Source organism: Oncorhynchus mykiss, chromosome 11 (genome assembly GCF_057628025.1).
Source record: "Oncorhynchus mykiss isolate SJ-2025 chromosome 11, ASM5762802v1, whole genome shotgun sequence".
Taxonomy (NCBI): domain Eukaryota; kingdom Metazoa; phylum Chordata; class Actinopteri; order Salmoniformes; family Salmonidae; genus Oncorhynchus; species Oncorhynchus mykiss.
The window spans coordinates 81784777-81807424 of record NC_143032.1 but is presented as its reverse complement, the minus strand read 5'-3'; the positions used below and the strand labels follow the sequence as shown (position 1 = coordinate 81807424).

The 22648-nt window shown below is 41.6% G+C and overlaps 1 protein-coding gene across 2 annotated transcripts in view; it reads left to right on the top strand.

Annotated features, from left to right (window-relative positions):
- Nucleotides 1-22648, top strand: part of LOC110535133 (BMP-2-inducible protein kinase) — a 104066-nt gene that overhangs the window by 54940 nt on the left and 26478 nt on the right. For both annotated transcript variants that reach the window (XM_090191238.1, XM_036936476.2), the window contains exons 5-12: nt 2795-2916; nt 7221-7302; nt 8323-8455; nt 16312-16415; nt 16543-16622; nt 16883-17100; nt 17451-17590; nt 21254-21346. In XM_090191238.1, coding sequence (XP_090047364.1) covers nt 2795-2916; nt 7221-7302; nt 8323-8455; nt 16312-16415; nt 16543-16622; nt 16883-17100; nt 17451-17590; nt 21254-21346 — 972 coding nt within the window. The remainder of the gene's footprint in view (nt 1-2794; nt 2917-7220; nt 7303-8322; nt 8456-16311; nt 16416-16542; nt 16623-16882; nt 17101-17450; nt 17591-21253; nt 21347-22648) is intronic.

Below are 22648 nucleotides of genomic sequence, written 5' to 3'. Positions count from 1 at the left end.
AGGTTAGAGTACAGGTTAGAGTACAGGTTAGAGTACAGGTTAGAGTACAGGTTAGGGTACAGGTTAGAGTACAGGTTAGGGTACAGGTTAGGGTACAGGTTAGGGTACAGGTTAGGGTACAGGTTAGGGTACAGGTTAGGGTACAGGTTAGAGTACAGGGTAGAGTACAGGTTAGAGTACAGGTTAGAGTACAGGGTAGAGTACAGGTTAGGGTACAGGTTAGAGTACAGGTTAGAGTACAGGTTAGAGTACAGGTTAGAGTACAGGTTAGAGTACAGGTTAGAGTACAGGTTAGGGTAAGAGTACAGGTTAGGTTAATAGTACAGGTTAGGGTACAGGTTAGAGTACAGGTTAGGGTACAGGTTAGAGTACAGGTTAGGGTACAGGTTAGAGTACAGGTTAGGGTACAGGTTAGAGTACAGGTCAGGGTAAGAGTACAGGTCAGGGTAAGAGTACAGGTTAGGGTTAGAGTACAGGTTAGGGTTAGAGTACAGGTTAGGGTAAGAGTACAGGTTAGGGTAAGAGTACAGGTTAGGGTAAGAGTACAGGTTAGGGTACAGGTTAGAGTACAGGTCAGGGTTAGAGTACAGGTCAGGGTTAGAGTACAGGTTAGGGTTAGAGTACAGGTTAGGGTAAGAGTACAGGTTAGGGTAAGATTACAGGTTAGGGTAAGAGTACAGGTTAGGGTAAGAGTACAGGTTAGGGTAAGAGTACAGGTCAGGGTACAGGTTAGGGTTAGAGTACTGGAGAAAGTGGGAGGACAGGTTAGTGTTAGACGTTTATGGTTAGGTGTAAGGGTTAAGGTTTAGGTTTATGAGTTATGGTTAGGGTTACAGGTTAGAGTACAGGTTAAGGTACAGGTAAGAGTACAGGTCAGGGTAAGTGTACAGGTTAGGGTAAGTGTACAGGTTAGGGTAAGAGTACAGGTTAGGGTACAGGTTAGGGTACAGGTTAGAGTACAGGTCAGGGTTAGAGTACAGGTTAGGGTAAGAGTACAGGTTAGGGTAAGAGTACAGGTTAGGGTAAGAGTACAGGTTAGGGTAAGAGTACAGGTTAGGGTAAGAGTACAGGTTAGGGTAAGAGTACAGGTTAGGGTAAGAGTACAGGTTAGGGTAAGAGTACAGGTTAGGGTAAGAGTACAGGTTAGGGTAAGAGTACAGGTTAGGGTAAGAGTACAGGTTAGGGTAAGAGTACAGGTCAGGGTACAGGTTAGGGTTAGAGTACTGGAGAAAGTGGGAGGACAGGTTAGTGTTAGACGTTTATGGTTAGGGGTAGGGTTAGGTGTAAGGGTTAAGGTTTAGGTTTATGAGTTATGGTTAGGGTTAAGGTTTAGGGTTAGGAGTTATGGTTAGGGTTAGGTGTAAAGGTTAAGGTTTAGGGTTAGGTGTAAGGGTTAAGGTTTAGGGTTATGAGTTATGGTTAGGGTTAAGGTTTAGGGTTAGGAGTTATGGTTAGGGTTAAGGTTTAGGGTTAGGTGTTAAGGTTAAGGTTTAGGGTTATGGTTAAGGTTAAGGTTTAGGGTTAGGAGTTATGGGTAGGTTAAGGTTTAGGGTTAGGGTTAGTTTTAGGGTTAGAAGCTAGGTTTAGGGTTATGAGTTATGGTTAGGGTTAAGGTTTAGGGTTATGGTTAGGGTTAAGGTTTAGGGTTAGGTGTAAAGGTTAAGGTTTAGGGTTAGGTGTAAGGGTTAGGGTTAGGTGTAAGGGTTAAGGTTTAGGGTTATGAGTTATGGGTAGGGTTAGGTTTAGGGTTAGGAGTTATGGTTAGGGTTAAGGTTTAGGGTTAGGTGTAAAGGTTAAGGTTTAGGGTTAGGTGTAAGGGTTAGGTGTAAGGGTTAAGGTTTAGGGTTATGAGTTATGGGTAGGGTTAGGTTTAGGGTTAGGAGTTATGGTTAGGGTTAAGGTTTAGGGTTAGGTGTAAAGGTTTAGGGTTAGGTGTAAGGGTTAAGGTTTAGGGTTATGAGTTATGGTTAAGGTTTAGGGTTAGGTGTAAGGGTTAAGGTTTAGGGTTATGAGTAATGGTTAAGGTTAAGGTTTAGGGTTAGGAGTTATGGGTAGGTTAAGGTTTAGGGTTAGGGTTAGTTTTAGGGTTAGAAGCTAGGTTTAGGGTTATGAGTTATGGTTAGGGTTATGAGTTATGGTTAGGGTTAAGGTTTTAGGTTTAGGGTTAGGTGTAAGGGTTAAGGTTTAGGGTTAGGGTTAGGTGTAAGGGTTAAGTTTAGGGAAAATAGGATTTTGAATGGGACTGAATTGTGTGTCCCCACAAGGTTAGCTGGACAAGACTGTTTCTGTGTCATTCAGCTCTCTTTCCCCTTCTGTCCTTTGTGTCGCTGTCCCCCCCCTCCCCCCTCTCCTTCTCCCATCATTTCATCCTTTGTGTCACTTTCAATCTAATATTCATCCTGTTCCCCTCTCGTTCCCATCTCCCTCAGTAATGTTTTGTGTATCTTGGCATATCTCTCTGCTGTGGACTAAAATAGTCAACAAAACAGAACCTGTCCAAGTCCTGTGAATAAACTCGTTTTCTATTGGCCAGCTTTAGTAGTCCAGCTACCTCACCATCCACATTGTAATTTGGGCAGTCAGTGACACACTCCTCTCTCTCTCTCTCTCTCTCTCTCTCTCTCTCTCTCTCTCGGTCTTTGTCTCTGTCTCGGTCTCTCTCTCGGTCTCCTTCCTCCATCAATATCTGTCGCTTTCAATCATTCACGTCCTCTTTTTTTTCCCCACCTTCATCTCCCCCTTCTGTCCATCTCTTACTAAAGTTTTGTCTCTCTCCTCCCCCCGTCTCCTCCAGGTAGAGAACATCCTCCTGAGTGATAATGGGAGTTATGTTCTGTGTGATTTTGGAAGTGCTACTCACAAGGTGCTGCTCCCACACAAAGACGGAGTGACTGCCGTGGAGGACGAAATCAAGAAGTGAGTGGGTGACCTTTGAATGTGTGTGCGCCTCACTTGTCATCTATGTGCATACGTTTGTAGATACACGTCATCACTGAGTCACGATTGTCCATCGGATTGACTGTAAAGGCTGTCTTTGCCAGGGCTGTCTTTGCCAGGGCTGTCTTTGCCAGGGCTGTCTTTGCAAAGGGCTGTCTTTGCAAAGGGCTGTCCTGTATGGTGTAAATTCTCACTAAAAGATGGGCATGCCATTGGTAGACATTCCATCAGTACCTGGTAACATAATAATCACCCATCAGTACCTGGTAACAGAATAATCACCCATCAGTACCTGGTAACAGAATAATCACCCATCAGTACCTGGTAACAGAATAATCACCCATCAGTACCTGGTAACAGAATAATCACCCATCAGTACCTGGTAACAGAATAATCACCCATCAGTACCTGGTAACAGAATAATCACCCATCAGTACCTGGTAACAGAATAATCACCCATCAGTACCTGGTAACAGAATAATCACCCATCAGTACCTGGTAACAGAATAATCACACAACACAGGATGGTTAAGTAAATTTAAATGTCTGAAATAACTTTTTTTAAATGTTTTATTTATTTCACCTTTATTTAACCAGGTAGGCTAGTTGAGAACACCTTTATTTAACCAGGTAGGCTAGTTGAGAACACCTTTATTTAACCAGGTAGGCCAGTTGAGAACACCTTTATTTAACCAGGTAGGCCAGTTGAGAACACCTTTATTTAACCAGGTAGGCTAGTTGAACACCTTTATTTAACCAGGTAGGCTAGTTGAGAACAAGTTCTCATTTGGAACTGCGACCTGGCCAAGATAAAGCATAGCAGTGTGAACAGACAACAGAGTTACACATGGAGTAAACAATTAACAAGTCAATAACACAGTAGAAAAAAAGGAGAGTCTATATACATTGTGTGCAAAAGGCATGAGGAGGTAGGTGAATAATTACAATTTTGCAGATTAACACTGGAGTGATAAATGATCAGATGGTCATGTGCAGGTAGAGATGTTGGTGTGCAAAATAGCAGAAAAGTAAATAAATAAAAACAGTATGGGGATGAGGTAGGTAAAATCGGGTGGGCTATTTACCGATAGACTATGTACAGCTGCAGCGATCGGTTAGCTGCTCAGATAGCAGAAGTTTGAAGTTGGTGAGGGAGATAAAAGTCTCCAACTTCAGCGATTTTTGCAATTGGTTCCAGTCACAGGCAGCAGAGAACTGGAACGAAAGGTGGCCAAATGAGGTGTTGGCTTTAGGGATGATCAGTGAGATACACCTGCTGGAGCGCGTGCTACGGGTGGGTGTTGCCATCGTGACCAGTGAACTGAGATAAGGCGGAGCTTTACCTAGCATGGACTTGTAGATGACCTGGAACCAGTGGGTCTGGCGACGAATATGTAGCGAGGGCCAGCCATACAAAACTAAGGAGATGATTGTGGACTTCAGGAAACAGCAGAGGAAACACCCCCCTATCCACATCGATGGAACAGTAGTGGAGAGGGTAGCAAGTTTTAAGTTCCTCGGCATACACATCACAGACAAACTGAATTGGTCCACTCACACAGACAGCATTGTGAAGAAGGCGCAGCAGCGCCTCTTCAACCTCAGGAGGCTGAAGAAATTTGGCTTGTCACCAAAAGCACTCACAAACTTCTACAGATCCACAATCGAGAGCATCCTGGCGGGCTGTATCACCACCTGGTACGGCAACTGCTCCGCCCTCAACCGTAAGGCTCTCCAGAGTTTACTAGGGTAAGTTTGGCAGCGTGAGTGAAGGAGGCTTTGTTGCGGAATAGAAAGCCGACTCTAGATTTGATTTTAGATTGGAGATGTTTGATATGAGTCTGGAAGGAGAGTTTACAGTCTAGCCAGACACCTAGGTACTTATAGATGTCCACATATTCAAGGTCGGAACCATCCAGGGTGGTGATACTAGTCAGGTGTGCGGGTGCAGGCAGCGAACGGTTGAAAAGCATGCATTTGGTTTTGCTAGCGTTTAAGAGCAGTTGGAGGCCACGGAAGGAGTGTTGTATGGCATTGAAGCTCGTTTGGAGGTTAGATAGCACAGTGTCCAAGGACGGGCCGGAAGTATACAGAATGGTGTCGTCTGCGTAGAGGTGGATCAGGGAATCGCTCGCAGCAAGAGCAACATCATTGATATATACAGAGAATAGAGTCGGCCCGAGAATTGAACCCTGTGGCACCCCCATAGAGACTGCCAGAGGACCGGACAGCATGCCCTCCGATTGGACACACTGAACTCTGTCTGCAAAGTAGTTGGTGAACCAGGCAAGGCAGTCATCAGAAAAACCGAGGCTACTGCCGATAAGAATATGGTGATTGACAAGAGTCGAAAGCCTTGGCCAGGTCGATGAAGACGGCTGCACACTACTGTCTTCTATCGATGGCCGTTATGATATCGTTTAGTACCTTGAGCGTGGCTGAGGTGCACCCGTGACTAACGTTTACACGTGGGAGTAATGATTCATAAATGATGAGTGGTGTACTGTTTGTAAATGCCTTATAAAAGGTTTATAAACACCTTGTGAATGGTTTATAAACACCTTATGAATGGTTTATAAACACCTTATGAATGGTTTATAAACACCTTATGAATGGTTTATGAACGGACCCTTTAAATGAGGTGTTCTCCACTTCAGCCCTGCACTCAAACATTGCACTATGCAGTGGTCTAAAGTAGTGCACTATATAGGGAATAGGGCTCTGGTCAACAGTAGTGCACTAACGTGGGCTCTGGTCTAAAGTAGTGCACTATATAGGGAATAGGGCTCTGGTCTAAAGTAGTGCACTATATAGGGAATAGGGCTCTGGTCAACAGTAGTGCACTAACGTGGGCTCTGGTCTAAAGTAGTGCACTAAATAGGGAATAGGGCTCTGGTCAACAGTAGTGCACTAACGTGGGCTCTGGTCTAAAGTAGTGCACTATATAGGGAATAGGGCTCTGGTCTAAAGTAGTGCACTATATAGGGAATAGGGCTCTGGTCAACAGTAGTGCACTAACGTGGGCTCTGGTCTAAAGTAGTGTACTATATAGGGAATAGGGTCTATAGTAGTGTACTATATAGGGAATAGGGTCTATAGTAGTGCACTATATAGGGAATAGGGTCTATAGTAGTGCACTACATAGGGAATAGGGTCTATAGTAGTGCACTACATAGGGAATAGGGTCTATAGTAGTGTACTACATAGGGAATAGGGTCTATAGTAGTGTACTACATAGGGAATAGGGTCTATAGTAGTGTACTACATAGGGAATAGGGTCTGTAGTAGTGCACTATATAGGGAATAGGGTCTATAGTAGTGCACTATATAGGGAATAGGGTCTATAGTAGTGTACTACATAGGGAATAGGGTCTATAGTAGTGTACTACATAGGGAATAGGGTCTATAGTAGTGTACTACATAGGGAATAGGGTCTATAGTAGTGCACTACATAGGGAATAGGGTCTATAGTAGTGTACTATATAGGGAATAGGGTCTATAGTAGTGTACTACATAGGGAATAGGGTCTATAGTAGTGCACTATATAGGGAATAGGGTCTATAGTAGTGTACTATATAGGGAATAGGGTCTATAGTAGTGTACTACATAGGGAATAGGGTCTATAGTAGTGTACTATATAGGGAATAGGGTCTATAGTAGTGTACTACATAGGGAATAGGGTCTATAGTAGTGTACTACATAGGGAATAGGGTCTATAGTAGTGTACTACATAGGGAATATGGTCTGTAGTAGTGCACTATATAGGGAATAGGGTCTATAGTAGTGCACTATATAGGGAATAGGGTCTATAGTAGTGTACTACATAGGGAATAGGGTCTATAGTAGTGTACTACATAGGGAATAGGGCTCTGGTCTATAGTAGTGTACTATATAGGGAATAGGGTCTATAGTAGTGTACTATATAGGGAATAGGGTCTATAGTAGTGCACTACATAGGGAATAGGGTCTATAGTAGTGTACTATATAGGGAATAGGGTCTATAGTAGTGTACTACATAGGGAATAGGGTCTATAGTAGTGCACTACATAGGGAATAGGGTCTATAGTAGTGTACTATATAGGGAATAGGGTCTATAGTAGTGTACTATATAGGGAATAGGGTCTATAGTAGTGCACTACATAGGGAATAGGGTATAATTTCAGCTGCTTCATACTTGCATAACACTAGAACCGAAACGCAGGTGACTTTTGACGCTGAGCACTTACTGTGTGTGTGTGTGTGTGTGTGTGTGTGTGCGTGTGTGTGTGCGTGTGCCCGTGTAGGTACACGACCCTGTCTTATCGAGCTCCAGAGATGATTAACGTGTACGCAGGGAAGGCCATTACCACCAAGGCTGATATATGGGTAAGTGGTTGTGGTGTTTGTACGGAACCCTTAGGGGTGTGTGTGTGTGTACATACGCGGAGGTGTGTGTGGACTCTAGCCAGTCAGTAACAGAAGAGCTTGAGTTGTGTGTGTGTGTGTCGTGAATGTACCCAGCATGGCCAAAACTGTGGACACCCCTTCAAATTCGCGGATTCTAATATATCAGCCACACCAGTTGCTGACAGGTGTATAAAATACAGCACACCACCATGCAATCTCCATAGACAAACAACATTGACAAGTAGAATGTCTTTACTGAAGAGCTCAGTGACTTTTCAACGTGGCGTTCCTAACTGCCTCTGGAAGTGACATCAGCGCAGGAACTGTTCGTCGGGAGCTTCAGGAAATGGGTTTCCGTGGCCGAGCAGCCGCACACAAAACTAAGATCACCATGCGCAATGCCAATCGTCGTCTGGAGTGGTGAAAAAGCTCGCCGCCATTGGTCTCTGGAGCAGTGGAAACACGTTCTCTGGAGTGATGAATCACGCTTCACCATCTGGCAAGTCCGATGGACAAATCTGGGTTTGGGGTGGGGGGGATTATAGGTGTGGAAAAACTGAATGGAGAAATACACTGTCTTCATTTGTCTGACAGAGGTAACAGCAGTCCATGTTATATAACATAACATGTATTGTAATATGGTTTAATATCATATATCATGTTGTACAAGCTGTGTTTCTTCTGTTTCAGGCGCTTGGTTGCTTGTTGTACAAGCTGTGTTTCTTCTGTTTCAGGCTCTTGGTTGGTTGTTGTACAAGCTGTGTTTCTTCTGTTTCAGGCGCTTGGTTGCTTGTTGTACAAGCTGTGTTTCTTCTGTTTCAGGCTCTTGGTTGCTTGTTGTACAAGCTGTGTTTCTTCTGTTTCAGGCGCTTGGTTGCTTGTTGAACAAGCTGTGTTTCTTGTGTTTCAGGCGCTTGGTTGGTTGTTGTACAAGCTGTGTTTCTTCTGTTTCAGGCTCTTGGTTGCTTGTTGTACAAGCTGTGTTTTCTTCTGTTTCAGGCTCTTGGTTGCTTGTTGTACAAGCTGTGTTTCTTCTCGCTCCCGTTCGGGGAGAGTCAAGTCGCCATATGTGATGGAACCTTTGTCGTTCCCGACAATTCCAAATTCTCCTTCAAGCTGCACTGCTTAATCAGTGAGTCCATCTGCCTTGTTCCTCAGCAACACACCAACCCACAAAGCTGTCAATACATATAACAATTAAACCACATTGAACATTGTCATGTGAATATTTCTGATGGGTAAACATTTAACAGTCCAATTAATTTGCCCAATCAAACTACCATTCATTGTTTACACACCCACTGTAGGCCTTTAATATAAATATTATCCAATAGCGCCTCCTTGTGGTCAAACGTGAGATGGACATTTAATGCATTGTACCAGGGTGAAAAATGTATTATAGAGGTAATACTAGTATTTTCATACACGTTTCAATTCACTTATTTATATTTTAAACCTGTGTAAAGTGTACATGCCTTCTCTTAAGGAAAGTGGGGATTCTCTGATATGTCTGCGATACTATTAAGTAATGTGTGTTAAACTATAGGATATATTAATATATCTCCAGGATATAGTAAACTATATGTCCCCTCTTCTCCAGGATACATTAAACTATGTCCTCTCTACTCCCATGTCTCCTCCTTCAGGATACATTAAACTATATGTCCCCTCTACTCCAGGATATAGTAAACTATATGTCCCCTCTACTCCAGGATATATTAAACTATATGTCCTCTCTACTCCAGGATATAGTAAACTATATGTCCCCTCTACTCCAGGATACATTAAACTATATGTCCTCTCTACTCCAGGATATATTAAACTATATGTCCTCTCTACTCCAGGATATAGTAAACTATATGTCCCCTCTACTCCAGGATACATTAAACTATATGTCCCCTCTACTCCAGGATATATTAAACTATATGTCCTCTCTACTCCAGGATATAGTAAACTATATGTCCCCTCTACTCCCATGTCTCCTCCAGGATACATTAAACTATATGTCATCTCTCCCATGTCTCCTCCAGGATATATTAAACTATATGTCCCCTCTACTCCAGGATATAGTAAACTATATGTCCCCTCTACTCCAGGATATATTAAACTATATGTCCTCTCTACTCCAGGATATAGTAAACTATATGTCCTCTCTACTCCAGGATATAGTAAACTATATGTCCCCTCTACTCCAGGATACATTAAACTATATGTCCTCTCTACTCCAGGATATATTAAACTATATGTCCTCTCTACTCCAGGATATAGTAAACTATATGTCCCCTCTACTCCAGGATACATTAAACTATATGTCCCCTCTACTCCAGGATATATTAAACTATATGTCCTCTCTACTCCAGGATATAGTAAACTATATGTCCCCTCTACTCCCATGTCTCCTCCAGGATACATTAAACTATATGTCATCTCTCCCATGTCTCCTCCAGGATATATTAAACTATATGTCCCCTCTACTCCAGGATATAGTAAACTATATGTCCCCTCTACTCCAGGATATATTAAACTATATGTCCTCTCTACTCCAGGATACATTAAACTATATGTCCTCTCTACTCCAGGATATATTAAACTATACGTCCTCTCTTCTCCAGGATATATTAAACTATATGTCCTCTCTACTCCAGGATATATTAAACTATACGTCCTCTCTTCTCCAGGATATATTAAACTATACGTCCTCTCTACTCCAGGATATATTAAACTATACGTCCTCTCTACTCCAGGATATATTAAACTATACGTCCTCTCTACTCCAGGATACATTAAACTATATGTCCTCTCTACTCCAGGATATAGTAAACTATATGTCCTCTCTACTCCAGGATATATTAAACTATATGTCCTCTCTTCTCCAGGATATATTAAACTATATGTCCTCTCTACTCCAGGATATAGTAAACTATATGTCCTCTCTACTCCAGGATACATTAAACTATATGTCCCCTCTACTCCAGGATATATTAAACTATATGTCCTCTCTACTCCAGGATATATTAAACTATACGTCCTCTCTTCTCCAGGATATATTAAACTATACGTCCTCTCTTCTCCAGGATACATTAAACTATATGTCCTCTCTACTCCAGGATATAGTAAACTATATGTCCTCTCTACTCCAGGATATATTAAACTATATGTCCTCTCTTCTCCAGGATATATTAAACTATATGTCCTCTCTACTCCAGGATATAGTAAACTATATGTCCTCTCTACTCCAGGATATATTAAACTATATGTCCTCTCTTCTCCAGGATATATTAAACTATATGTCCTCTCTACTCCAGGATATATTAAACTATATGTCCTCTCTACTCCAGGATATATTAAACTATATGTCCTCTCTACTCCAGGATATATTAAACTATATGTCCTCTCTTCTCCAGGATATATTAAACTATATGTCCTCTCTACTCCAGGATATAGTAAACTATATGTCCCCTCTTCTCCAGGATATATTAAACTATATGTCCCCTCTACTCCAGGATATAGTAAACTATATGTCCTCTCTACTCCAGGATATAGTAAACTATATGTCCCCTCTTCTCCAGGATATATTAAACTATATGTCCCCTCTACTCCAGGATATAGTAAACTATATGTCCTCTCTACTCCAGGATATAGTAAACTATATGTCCCCTCTACTCCAGGATATAGTAAACTACATGTCCCCTCTACTCCAGGATATATTAAACTATATGTCCCCTCTACTCCAGGATATATTAAACTATACGTCCTCTCTTCTCCAGGATATATTAAACTATATGTCCCCTCTACTCCAGGATATATTAAACTATACGTCCTCTCTTCTCCAGGATATATTAAACTATATGTCCCCTCTACTCCAGGATATATTAAACTATACGTCCTCTCTTCTCCAGGATATATTAAACTATATGTCCTCTCTACTCCAGGATATATTAAACTATACGTCCTCTCTTCTCCAGGATATATTAAACTATATGTCCTCTCTACTCCAGGATATATTAAACTATATGTCCCCTCTACTCCAGGATATATTAAACTATATGTCCTCTCTACTCCAGGATACATTAAACTATATGTCCTCTCTACTCCAGGATATAGTAAACTATATGTCCCCTCTTCTCCAGGATATATTAAACTATATGTCCTCTCTACTCCAGGATATATTAAACTATATGTCCCCTCTTCTCCAGGATATAGTAAACTATATGTCCTCTCTACTCCAGGATATATTAAACTATATGTCCTCTCTACTCCAGGATATAGTAAACTATATGTCCTCTCTACTCCAGGATATAGTAAACTATATGTCCTCTCTACTCCAGGATATATTAAACTATACGTCCTCTCTTCTCCAGGATATATTAAACTATACGTCCTCTCTTCTCCAGGATATATTAAACTATATGTCCTCTCTACTCCAGGATATATTAAACTATACGTCCTCTCTTCTCCAGGATATATTAAACTATATGTCCTCTCTACTCCAGGATATATTAAACTATACGTCCTCTCTTCTCCAGGATACATTAAACTATATGTCCTCTCTACTCCAGGATATAGTAAACTATATGTCCTCTCTACTCCAGGATATATTAAACTATACGTCCTCTCTTCTCCAGGATATATTAAACTATATGTCCTCTCTACTCCAGGATATATTAAACTATATGTCCTCTCTACTCCAGGATATATTAAACTATACGTCCTCTCTTCTCCAGGATATATTAAACTATATGTCCTCTCTACTCCAGGATATAGTAAACTATATGTCCCCTCTTCTCCAGGATATATTAAACTATATGTCCCCTCTACTCCAGGATATATTAAACTATATGTCCTCTCTTCTCCAGGATATATTAAACTATATGTCCTCTCTACTCCAGGATATATTAAACTATACGTCCTCTCTTCTCCAGGATATATTAAACTATATGTCCTCTCTACTCCAGGATATAGTAAACTATATGTCCCCTCTTCTCCAGGATACATTAAACTATATGTCCTCTCTACTCCAGGATATATTAAACTATATGTCCCCTCTACTCCAGGATATAGTAAACTATATGTCCCCTCTTCTCCAGGATACATTAAACTATATGTCCCCTCTACTCCAGGATATATTAAACTATATGTCCCCTCTTCTCCAGGATATAGTAAACTATATGTCCTCTCTACTCCAGGATATAGTAAACTATATGTCCCCTCTACTCCAGGATATAGTAAACTACATGTCCCCTCTACTCCAGGATATATTAAACTATATGTCCCCTCTACTCCAGGATATATTAAACTATACGTCCTCTCTTCTCCAGGATATATTAAACTATATGTCCCCTCTACTCCAGGATATATTAAACTATACGTCCTCTCTTCTCCAGGATATATTAAACTATATGTCCCCTCTACTCCAGGATATATTAAACTATACGTCCTCTCTTCTCCAGGATATATTAAACTATATGTCCTCTCTACTCCAGGATATATTAAACTATACGTCCTCTCTTCTCCAGGATATATTAAACTATATGTCCTCTCTACTCCAGGATATATTAAACTATATGTCCCCTCTACTCCAGGATATATTAAACTATATGTCCTCTCTACTCCAGGATACATTAAACTATATGTCCTCTCTACTCCAGGATATAGTAAACTATATGTCCCCTCTTCTCCAGGATATATTAAACTATATGTCCTCTCTACTCCAGGATATATTAAACTATATGTCCCCTCTTCTCCAGGATATAGTAAACTATATGTCCTCTCTACTCCAGGATATATTAAACTATATGTCCTCTCTACTCCAGGATATAGTAAACTATATGTCCTCTCTACTCCAGGATATAGTAAACTATATGTCCTCTCTACTCCAGGATATATTAAACTATACGTCCTCTCTTCTCCAGGATATATTAAACTATACGTCCTCTCTTCTCCAGGATATATTAAACTATATGTCCTCTCTACTCCAGGATATATTAAACTATACGTCCTCTCTTCTCCAGGATATATTAAACTATATGTCCTCTCTACTCCAGGATATATTAAACTATACGTCCTCTCTTCTCCAGGATACATTAAACTATATGTCCTCTCTACTCCAGGATATAGTAAACTATATGTCCTCTCTACTCCAGGATATATTAAACTATACGTCCTCTCTTCTCCAGGATATATTAAACTATATGTCCTCTCTACTCCAGGATATATTAAACTATATGTCCTCTCTACTCCAGGATATATTAAACTATATGTCCTCTCTACTCCAGGATATATTAAACTATACGTCCTCTCTTCTCCAGGATATATTAAACTATATGTCCTCTCTACTCCAGGATATAGTAAACTATATGTCCCCTCTTCTCCAGGATATATTAAACTATATGTCCCCTCTACTCCAGGATATATTAAACTATATGTCCTCTCTTCTCCAGGATATATTAAACTATATGTCCTCTCTACTCCAGGATATATTAAACTATACGTCCTCTCTTCTCCAGGATATATTAAACTATATGTCCTCTCTACTCCAGGATATAGTAAACTATATGTCCCCTCTTCTCCAGGATACATTAAACTATATGTCCTCTCTACTCCAGGATATATTAAACTATATGTCCCCTCTACTCCAGGATATAGTAAACTATATGTCCCCTCTTCTCCAGGATACATTAAACTATATGTCCCCTCTACTCCAGGATATATTAAACTATATGTCCCCTCTTCTCCAGGATATAGTAAACTATATGTCCCCTCTACTCCAGGATATATTAAACTATATGTCCCCTCTACTCCAGGATATAGTAAACTATATGTCCTCTCTACTCCAGGATATATTAAACTATATGTCCCCTCTTCTCCAGGATATAGTAAACTATATGTCCCCTCTACTCCAGGATATATTAAACTATATGTCCCCTCTACTCCAGGATATAGTAAACTATATGTCCTCTCTTCTCCAGGATACATTAAACTATATGTCCCCTCTACTCCAGGATATATTAAACTATATGTCCTCTCTACTCCAGGATATAGTAAACTATATGTCCTCTCTTCTCCAGGATACATTAAACTATATGTCCCCTCTTCTCCAGGATATATTAAACTATATGTCCTCTCTACTCCAGGATATAGTAAACTATATGTCCCCTCTACTCCAGGATATAGTAAACTATATGTCCTCTCTACTCCAGGATATAGTAAACTATATGTCCCCTCTACTCCAGGATATATTAAACTATATGTCCTCTCTACTCCAGGATATAGTAAACTATATGTCCCCTCTTCTCCAGGATATATTAAACTATATGTCCTCTCTACTCCAGGATATAGTAAACTATATGTCCCCTCTACTCCAGGATATAGTAAACTATATGTCCTCTCTACTCCAGGATATAGTAAACTATATGTCCCCTCTACTCCAGGATATATTAAACTATATGTCCTCTCTACTCCAGGATATATTAAACTATATGTCCCCTCTTCTCCAGGATATAGTAAACTATATGTCCCCTCTACTCCAGGATATAGTAAACTATATGTCCTCTCTACTCCAGGATATAGTAAACTATATGTCCCCTCTACTCCAGGATATATTAAACTATATGTCCTCTCTACTCCAGGATATATTAAACTATATGTCCCCTCTTCTCCAGGATACATTAAACTATATGTCCCCTCTACTCCAGGATATATTAAACTATATGTCCTCTCTACTCCAGGATACATTAAACTATATGTCCCCTCTTCTCCAGGATACATTAAACTATATGTCCCCTCTACTCCAGGATATATTAAACTATACGTCCTCTCTTCTCCAGGATATAGTAAACTATATGTCCTCTCTACTCCAGGATATAGTAAACTATATGTCCCCTCTACTCCAGGATATATTAAACTATACGTCCTCTCTTCTCCAGGATATATTAAACTATACGTCCTCTCTTCTCCAGGATATAGTAAACTATATGTCCTCTCTACTCCAGGATATAGTAAACTATATGTCCCCTCTACTCCAGGATACATTAAACTATATGTCCCCTCTACTCCAGGATATATTAAACTATATGTCCCCTCTACTCCAGGATATAGTAAACTATATGTCCCCTCTACTCCAGGATATATTAAACTATATGTCCTCTCTACTCCAGGATATAGTAAACTATATGTCCTCTCTTCTCCAGGATATATTAAACTATATGTCCCCTCTTCTCCAGGATATAGTAAACTATATGTCCCCTCTACTCCAGGATATAGTAAACTATATGTCCTCTCTACTCCAGGATATAGTAAACTATATGTCCCCTCTACTCCAGGATATAGTAAACTATACGTCCTCTCTACTCCAGGATATATTAAACTATACGTCCCCTCTACTCCAGGATATAGTAAACTATACGTCCTCTCTACTCCAGGATACATTAAACTATATGTCCTCTCTACTCCAGGATACATTAAACTATATGTCCTCTCTACTCCAGGATATAGTAAACTATATGTCCCCTCTACTCCAGGATATATTAAACTATATGTCCTCTCTACTCCAGGATATAGTAAACTATATGTCCCCTCTACTCCAGGATATATTAAACTATATGTCCTCTCTACTCCAGGATACATTAAACTATGTCCCCTCTACTCCAGGATATATTAAACTATATGTCCTCTCTACTCCAGGATATATTAAACTATATGTCCTCTCTACTCCAGGATATAGTAAACTATATGTCCCCTCTACTCCAGGATATAGTAAACTATATGTCCCCTCTACTCCAGGATACATTAAACTATATGTCCCCTCTACTCCAGGATATAGTAAACTATATGTCCCCTCTACTCCAGGATATATTAAACTATATGTCCCCTCTACTCCAGGATATATTAAACTATATGTCCTCTCTACTCCAGGATATAGTAAACTATATGTCCCCTCTTCTCCAGGATACATTAAACTATATGTCATCTCTCCCATGTCTCCTCCAGGATATATGCTTGAGCCTGACCATGAGAAGAGACCAGACATCTATCAAGTCTCCTACTTTGCCTTCAAGTTAGCTGGAAAGGAGTGTCCAGTGCCAAATCTCTTTGTAAGTCGCTGTTCATTGATTGTGACAGATGTGTGTTGTATTATAAGTGAAATGAAGACCCGTGTCTGGAGAAGTTGGGTGTCTATATACCCAGCAACAGTGACGGTTGTATTGGGCCCCTCTGCAGAGCTCCCCTCTCCCCACGTCACTCCCTGAGCCACTCACAGCCAGCGAGGTTGCTGCTAGGAAGAGCATGACGAAAGCCAGGTACAGCCACATTGCGTTTACTTGATAGTTACCTACACAAATAGCTAGCTAGAACAAAGTGTTAATAAGAAATTCATTTAAAAAGATTAAAAGCAATACAAATAAGTTCTCCCTTCACTGTGCTGTGGATATTTGTGAAAGAATACGAGTCGGGTGTCTCTTTTTGTAAAATACGTTTTTTTATCTGCCAATGAGAATGTATAAATAAAGGTTAATAATTACGTTTTTCCACTGTTCTGGTTGTTCCCCTACTACTCCAGAATCACAGAGTCCGCGGGCCCGACGGCAACTTCCATCGCTCCGAGACAGAGACCCAAGGCTGCCAACAGTAATGTGATACCCATCCCTGTAGCCAACACAGCTGTCACCCCTATAGCCACGCCCGCCGCCGCCACGCCCATCGCCGCCACGCCCATCGCCGCCACGCCCATCACTCCTACAGCTGTGCCTTCTGTAGCCGTCAGCAATGGGCAGAAAGGTGAGAAAGCAAAAATACTGTGTTTGTTTATCTGCCAACGTGCCCCTGAGTGAGACTCTGAACCCCCTGAGTGAGACTCTGAACCCCCTGAGTGAGACTCTGAACCCCCTGAGTGAGACTCTGAACCCCCTGAGTGAGACTCTGAACCCCCTGAGTGAGACTCTGAACCCCCTGAGTGAGACTCTGAACCCCCTGAGTGAGACTCTGAACCCCCTGAGCGGCTATCCCCCAAGGGGCACTTCTCCGTGGCGGACCCTGTGCATCTCAACGGGTTTATCTGAGAGGGTTTGTATAGGCAGAAGACACATTCTCACTAAATAGACAACGAACGATCTCCTCTTGTATCACAGCTCCAACACCTGGTAACAGCCAGCCGGTTGCTCCACAGCCCCAGACAGCCAACAGGGTCCTCCAACAGCTGCAGCCAGGAGACCTGCGTCTGCAACAACATCTCCATCCTGTCCATCCACAACAGCTCCAATACCTTCAGGTACTGCTGAGAAACCCTCACTCTGTCTGACACCAGGGGTTATATTGAGGTTCTACTGATAAACCCTCACGCTGTCTGACACCAGGGTTATATTGAGGTTCTACTGAGAAACCCTCACGCTGTCTGACACCAGGGTTATATTAAGGTTCTACTGAGAAACCCTCACGCTGTCTGACACCAGGGTTATATTAAGGTTCTACTGATAAACCCTCACGCTGTCTGACACCAGGGTTATATTAAGGTTCTACTGAGAAACCCTCACGCTGTCTGACACCAGGGGTTATATTAAGGTTCTACTGATAAACCCTCACGCTGTCTGACACCAGGGTTATATTAAGGTTCTACTGATAAACCCTCACGCTGTCTGACACCAGGGTTATATTAAGGTTCTACTGATAAACCCTCACGCTGTCTGACACCAGGGGTTATATTAAGGTTCTACTGAGAAACCCTCACACTGTCTGACACCAGGGGTATATTAAGGTTCTACTGATAACCCCTCACGCTGTCTGACACCAGGGTTATATTAAGGTTCTACTTAGAAACCCTCACGCTGTCTGACACCAGGGGTTATATTAAGGTTCTACTGAGAAACCCTCACACTGTCTGACACCAGGGGTATATTAAGGTTCTACTGATAACCCCTCACGCTGTCTGACACCAGGGGTTATATTAAGGTTCTACTGAGAAACCCTCACGCTGTCTGACACCAGGGTTATATTAAGGTTCTACTGATAAACCCTCACGCTGTCTGACACCAGGGTTATATTAAGGTTCTACTGATAAACCCTCACGCTGTCTGACACCAGGGGTTATATTAAGGTTCTACTTAGAAACCCTCACGCTGTCTGACACCAGGGTTATATTAAGGTTCTACTGAAAAACCCTAACGCTGTCTGACACCAGGGGTTATATTAAGGTTCTACTGAGAAACCCTCACGCTGTCTGACACCAGGGGTTATATTAAGGTTCTACTGAGAAACCCTCACGCTGTCTGACACCAGGGGTTATATTAAGGTACTACTGATAAACCCTCACGCTGTCTGACACCAGGGTTATATTAAGGTTCTACTGATAAACCCTCACGCTGTCTGACACCAGGGGTTATATTAAGGTACTACTGATAAACCCTCACGCTGTCTGACACCAGGGGTTATATTAAGGTACTACTGATAAATCCTCACGCTGTCTGACACCAGGGGTTATATTAAGGTACTACTGATAAACCCTCACGCTGTCTGACACCAGGGTTATATTAAGGTTCTACTGATAAACCCTCACGCTGTCTGACACCAGGGGTTATATTAAGGTACTACTGATAAACCCTCACGCTGTCTGACACCAGGGGTTATATTAAGGTACTACTGATAAACCCTCACGCTGTCTGACACCAGGGGTTATATTAAGGTTCTACTGAGAAACCCTCACGCTGTCTGACACCAGGGGTTATATTAAGGTACTGCTGAGAAACCCTCACGCTGTCTGACACCAGGGGTTATATTAAGGTACTGATGAGAAACCCTCACGCTGTCTGACACCAGGGGTTATATTAAGGTTCTACTGATAAACCCTCACGCTGTCTGACACCAGGGGTTATATTAAGGTACTGCTGAGAAACCCTCACGCTGTCTGACACCAGGGGTTATATTAAGGTTCTACTGAGAAACCCTCACGCTGTCTGACACCAGGGTTATATTAAGGTTCTACTGATAAACCCTCACGCTGTCTGACACCAGGGTTATATTAAGGTTCTACTGAGAAACCCTCACGCTGTCTGACACCAGGGTTATATTAAGCGAGGCACACTTTAGCAAAACCAAAATCAGTGTTGTCAACTCAGCAAAAAATAAACATCCTCTCACTGTCAACTGAGTTTATTTTCAGTAAACTTAACATGTGTAAATATTTGTATGAACATAACAAGATTCAACATCTGAGACATAAATTGAACAAGTTCCACAGACAAGTGACTAACAGAAATTGAATAGCGTGTCCCTGAACAATGGGGGGGTCAAAATCTAAAGTAACAGTCAGTATCTGGTGTGGCCACCAGCTGCATTAAGTACTGCAGTGCATCTCCTCCTCATGGTCTGCACCAGATTTGCCAGTTCTTGCTGTGAGATGTTACCCCAGTCTTCCACCAAGGCACCACCTGCAAGTTCCCGGACATTTCTGAGGGGAATGGCTCTAGCCCTCACCGTCCGATCCAACAGGTCCCAGATGTGCTCAATGGGTTTGAGATCCGGGCTCTTCGCTGGCCATGGCAGAACACTGACATTCCTGTCTTGCAGGAAATCACGCACAGAACGAGCAGTATGGCTGGTGGCATTGTCATGCTGGAGGGTCATGTCAGGATGAGCCTGCAGGAAGGGTACCACATGAGGGAGGAGGATGTCTTCCCTGTAACGCACAGCGTTGAGATTGCCTGCAATGACAAGCTCAGTCCGATGATGATATGACACACCGACCCAGACCATGACGGACCCTCCACCTCCAAATCGATCCCGCTCCAGAGTACAAGCCTCTGTGTAACGCTCATTCCTTCGAAGATAAATGTGAATCCGACCTGGTGAGACAAAACCGTAACTCGTCAGTGAAGAGCACTTTTTGCCTGTGCTGTCTGGTCCAGCGACGGTGGGTTTGTGCCCTTAGGCGATGTTGTTGCCGGTGATATCTGGTGAGGACCTGCCTTACAACAGGCCTACAAGCCCTCAGTCCATCCTCTCTCAGCCTATTGTGGACCGTCTGAGCAATGATGGAGGGATTGTGCGTTCCTGGTGCAACTCCGCAGTTGTTGTTGCCATCCTGTACCTGTCCCGCAGGTGTGGTGTTCGGATGTACCGATCCTGTGCAGGTGTTGTTGCACGTGGTCTGCCACTGCGAGGACGATCAGCTGTCCGTCGTGTCTCTCTGTAGCGCTGTCTTAGGCGTCTCACAGTACGGACATTGCAATTTATTGCCCTGGCCACATCTGCAGTCCTCATGCCTCCTTGCAGCTTGCCTAAGGCACGTTCACGCAGATGAGCAGGGACCCGTGGCATCTTTATTTTGGTGTTTTTCAGAGTCAGTAGAAAGGCCTCTTTAGTGTCCTAGGTTTTCATAACTGTGACCTTTAATTGCCTACCGTCTGTACGCTGTTAGTGTCTTAACGACTGTTCCACAGGTGCGTGTTCATTAATTGTTTATGGTTCATTGAACAAGCATGGGAAACTGTGTTTAAATCGATATCAATCTAAGATGGTCTGTAAATAATCGATAGCAATCTAAGATGGTCTGTAAATAAACGATAGCAATCTAAGATGGTCTGTAAATAATCAATAGCAATCTGAGATGGTCTGTAAATAATCGATAGCAATCTGAGGTGGTCTGTAAATAATCGATAGCGATCTGAGATGGTCTGTAAATAATCGATAGCGATCTAAGATGGTCTGTAAATAATCGATAGCAATCTGAGATGGTCTGTAAATAATCGATAGCAATCTGAGATGGTCTGTAAATAATCGATAGCAATCTAAGATGGTCTGTAAATAATCGATAGCAATCTGAGATGGTCTGTAAATAATCGATAGCGATCTAAGATGGTCTGTAAATAATCGATAGCAATCTAAGATGGTCTGTAAATAATCGATAGCAATCTAAGATGGTCTGCCTCTGTCCTCTCAGTACCAGCAGGCCCTTCAGCAGCAGATGATGATACAGCCCATGTATCAGCAACAACAGGCCCAGGCACAGGCACAGGCCCACTACGTAGCAATGGTAAGACACACTCACACACACACCCACACACAAGCCCACTACGCAGCCATGGTAGGTAAGACACACCACAGCTGATTTTAAATTGGATGAATGGTGAAGTCTATGTGCTTGGTGTACATATCCCGGAAAAGTTGAGTGATCTTGAAACCTTGGAGAGGGAAACACGTGTTAATTTAATTCTCTGATTAATTCTCTAGTGACATCACAGTTAACATATGTATTCCTGCTTCTAGCGACTCCAGGAAAATATTTTCTCAAATCATGCGGGGGGAAAAAATGATTTCACCTTATTTGGAATGGCTAACCAGTTAAAGTTAAACAAGCATATTTATATAACATACATCAGTTTGGACAGTTAAAACAATGACATATTAAGCCATTAATTAAACCTCTCTTAAAGACCTTCCATTGGACTGAAATTTGATCTAAATCCAAACAGGTTTTCTATCAAGCTGCTAAGAGGCCCAGCTTATGTTTAAAAATGGGCTCTTTGCCTTTTTTCTAATTAAAACCTTGGTGGTACGTTTTCGCGACTAAAGACGCCCTTCTAGCTAGCTGACCACCAATTTTCATTGCAATTTGTAATTTAAATGAGGTTTTTGGTGAGTTTTCATTAAAGTGATCTATTTTACACATTTTGTGGGACAGGCTGTATATTGTAATCTAAATTATTCACTCATTTATATGTTAGTATTAAACTGTTATCTACTTTTTCAAAACCACAAGATTTAATCTGTAAAACAAAAATAATGAAACATTATTTGGTTACAACACTGAAAATGATGTTGGTAGAAGAAAAAACATTTTCAAGAGTCTTCCGGAAGGTGCCGCGGGCTTCGCAATGAAAAGTTGACAAGCAAATCCTGTTGTTCTTACTGGAAGAAGAGACAACTATCTAGGAAACACTTCAGATCCGAGGTTGGTGTCTCTTTTTTTGAACAAAATTAAACGGATATATATCTTGTAATTGAACAAAATAGTAAGGTGGACAATAACTGCCGATTAGTACAGGACATATATATTTTTTTTGCTAAACAGCTTATGCAAAATCTGATGGTAGTAGTATTTCCACTGAAATGTGAAACATGCTAATTGCTAACCCGTTAGCCAACATTTTTACGACACCATCAATCACAAAACATTGATGGCTTGTTCACAAGATAACACTGTTAAAGGTAATAATACATTTCTTAAATGCTGTTGAATATGCCGCTTTAATACGGGGTGCTACGATACATACTACTATTTAACTAAAGGTAACGTAGTGAGTGGAAGATCTGTAAGGAGAAGCATTGCTGGAGG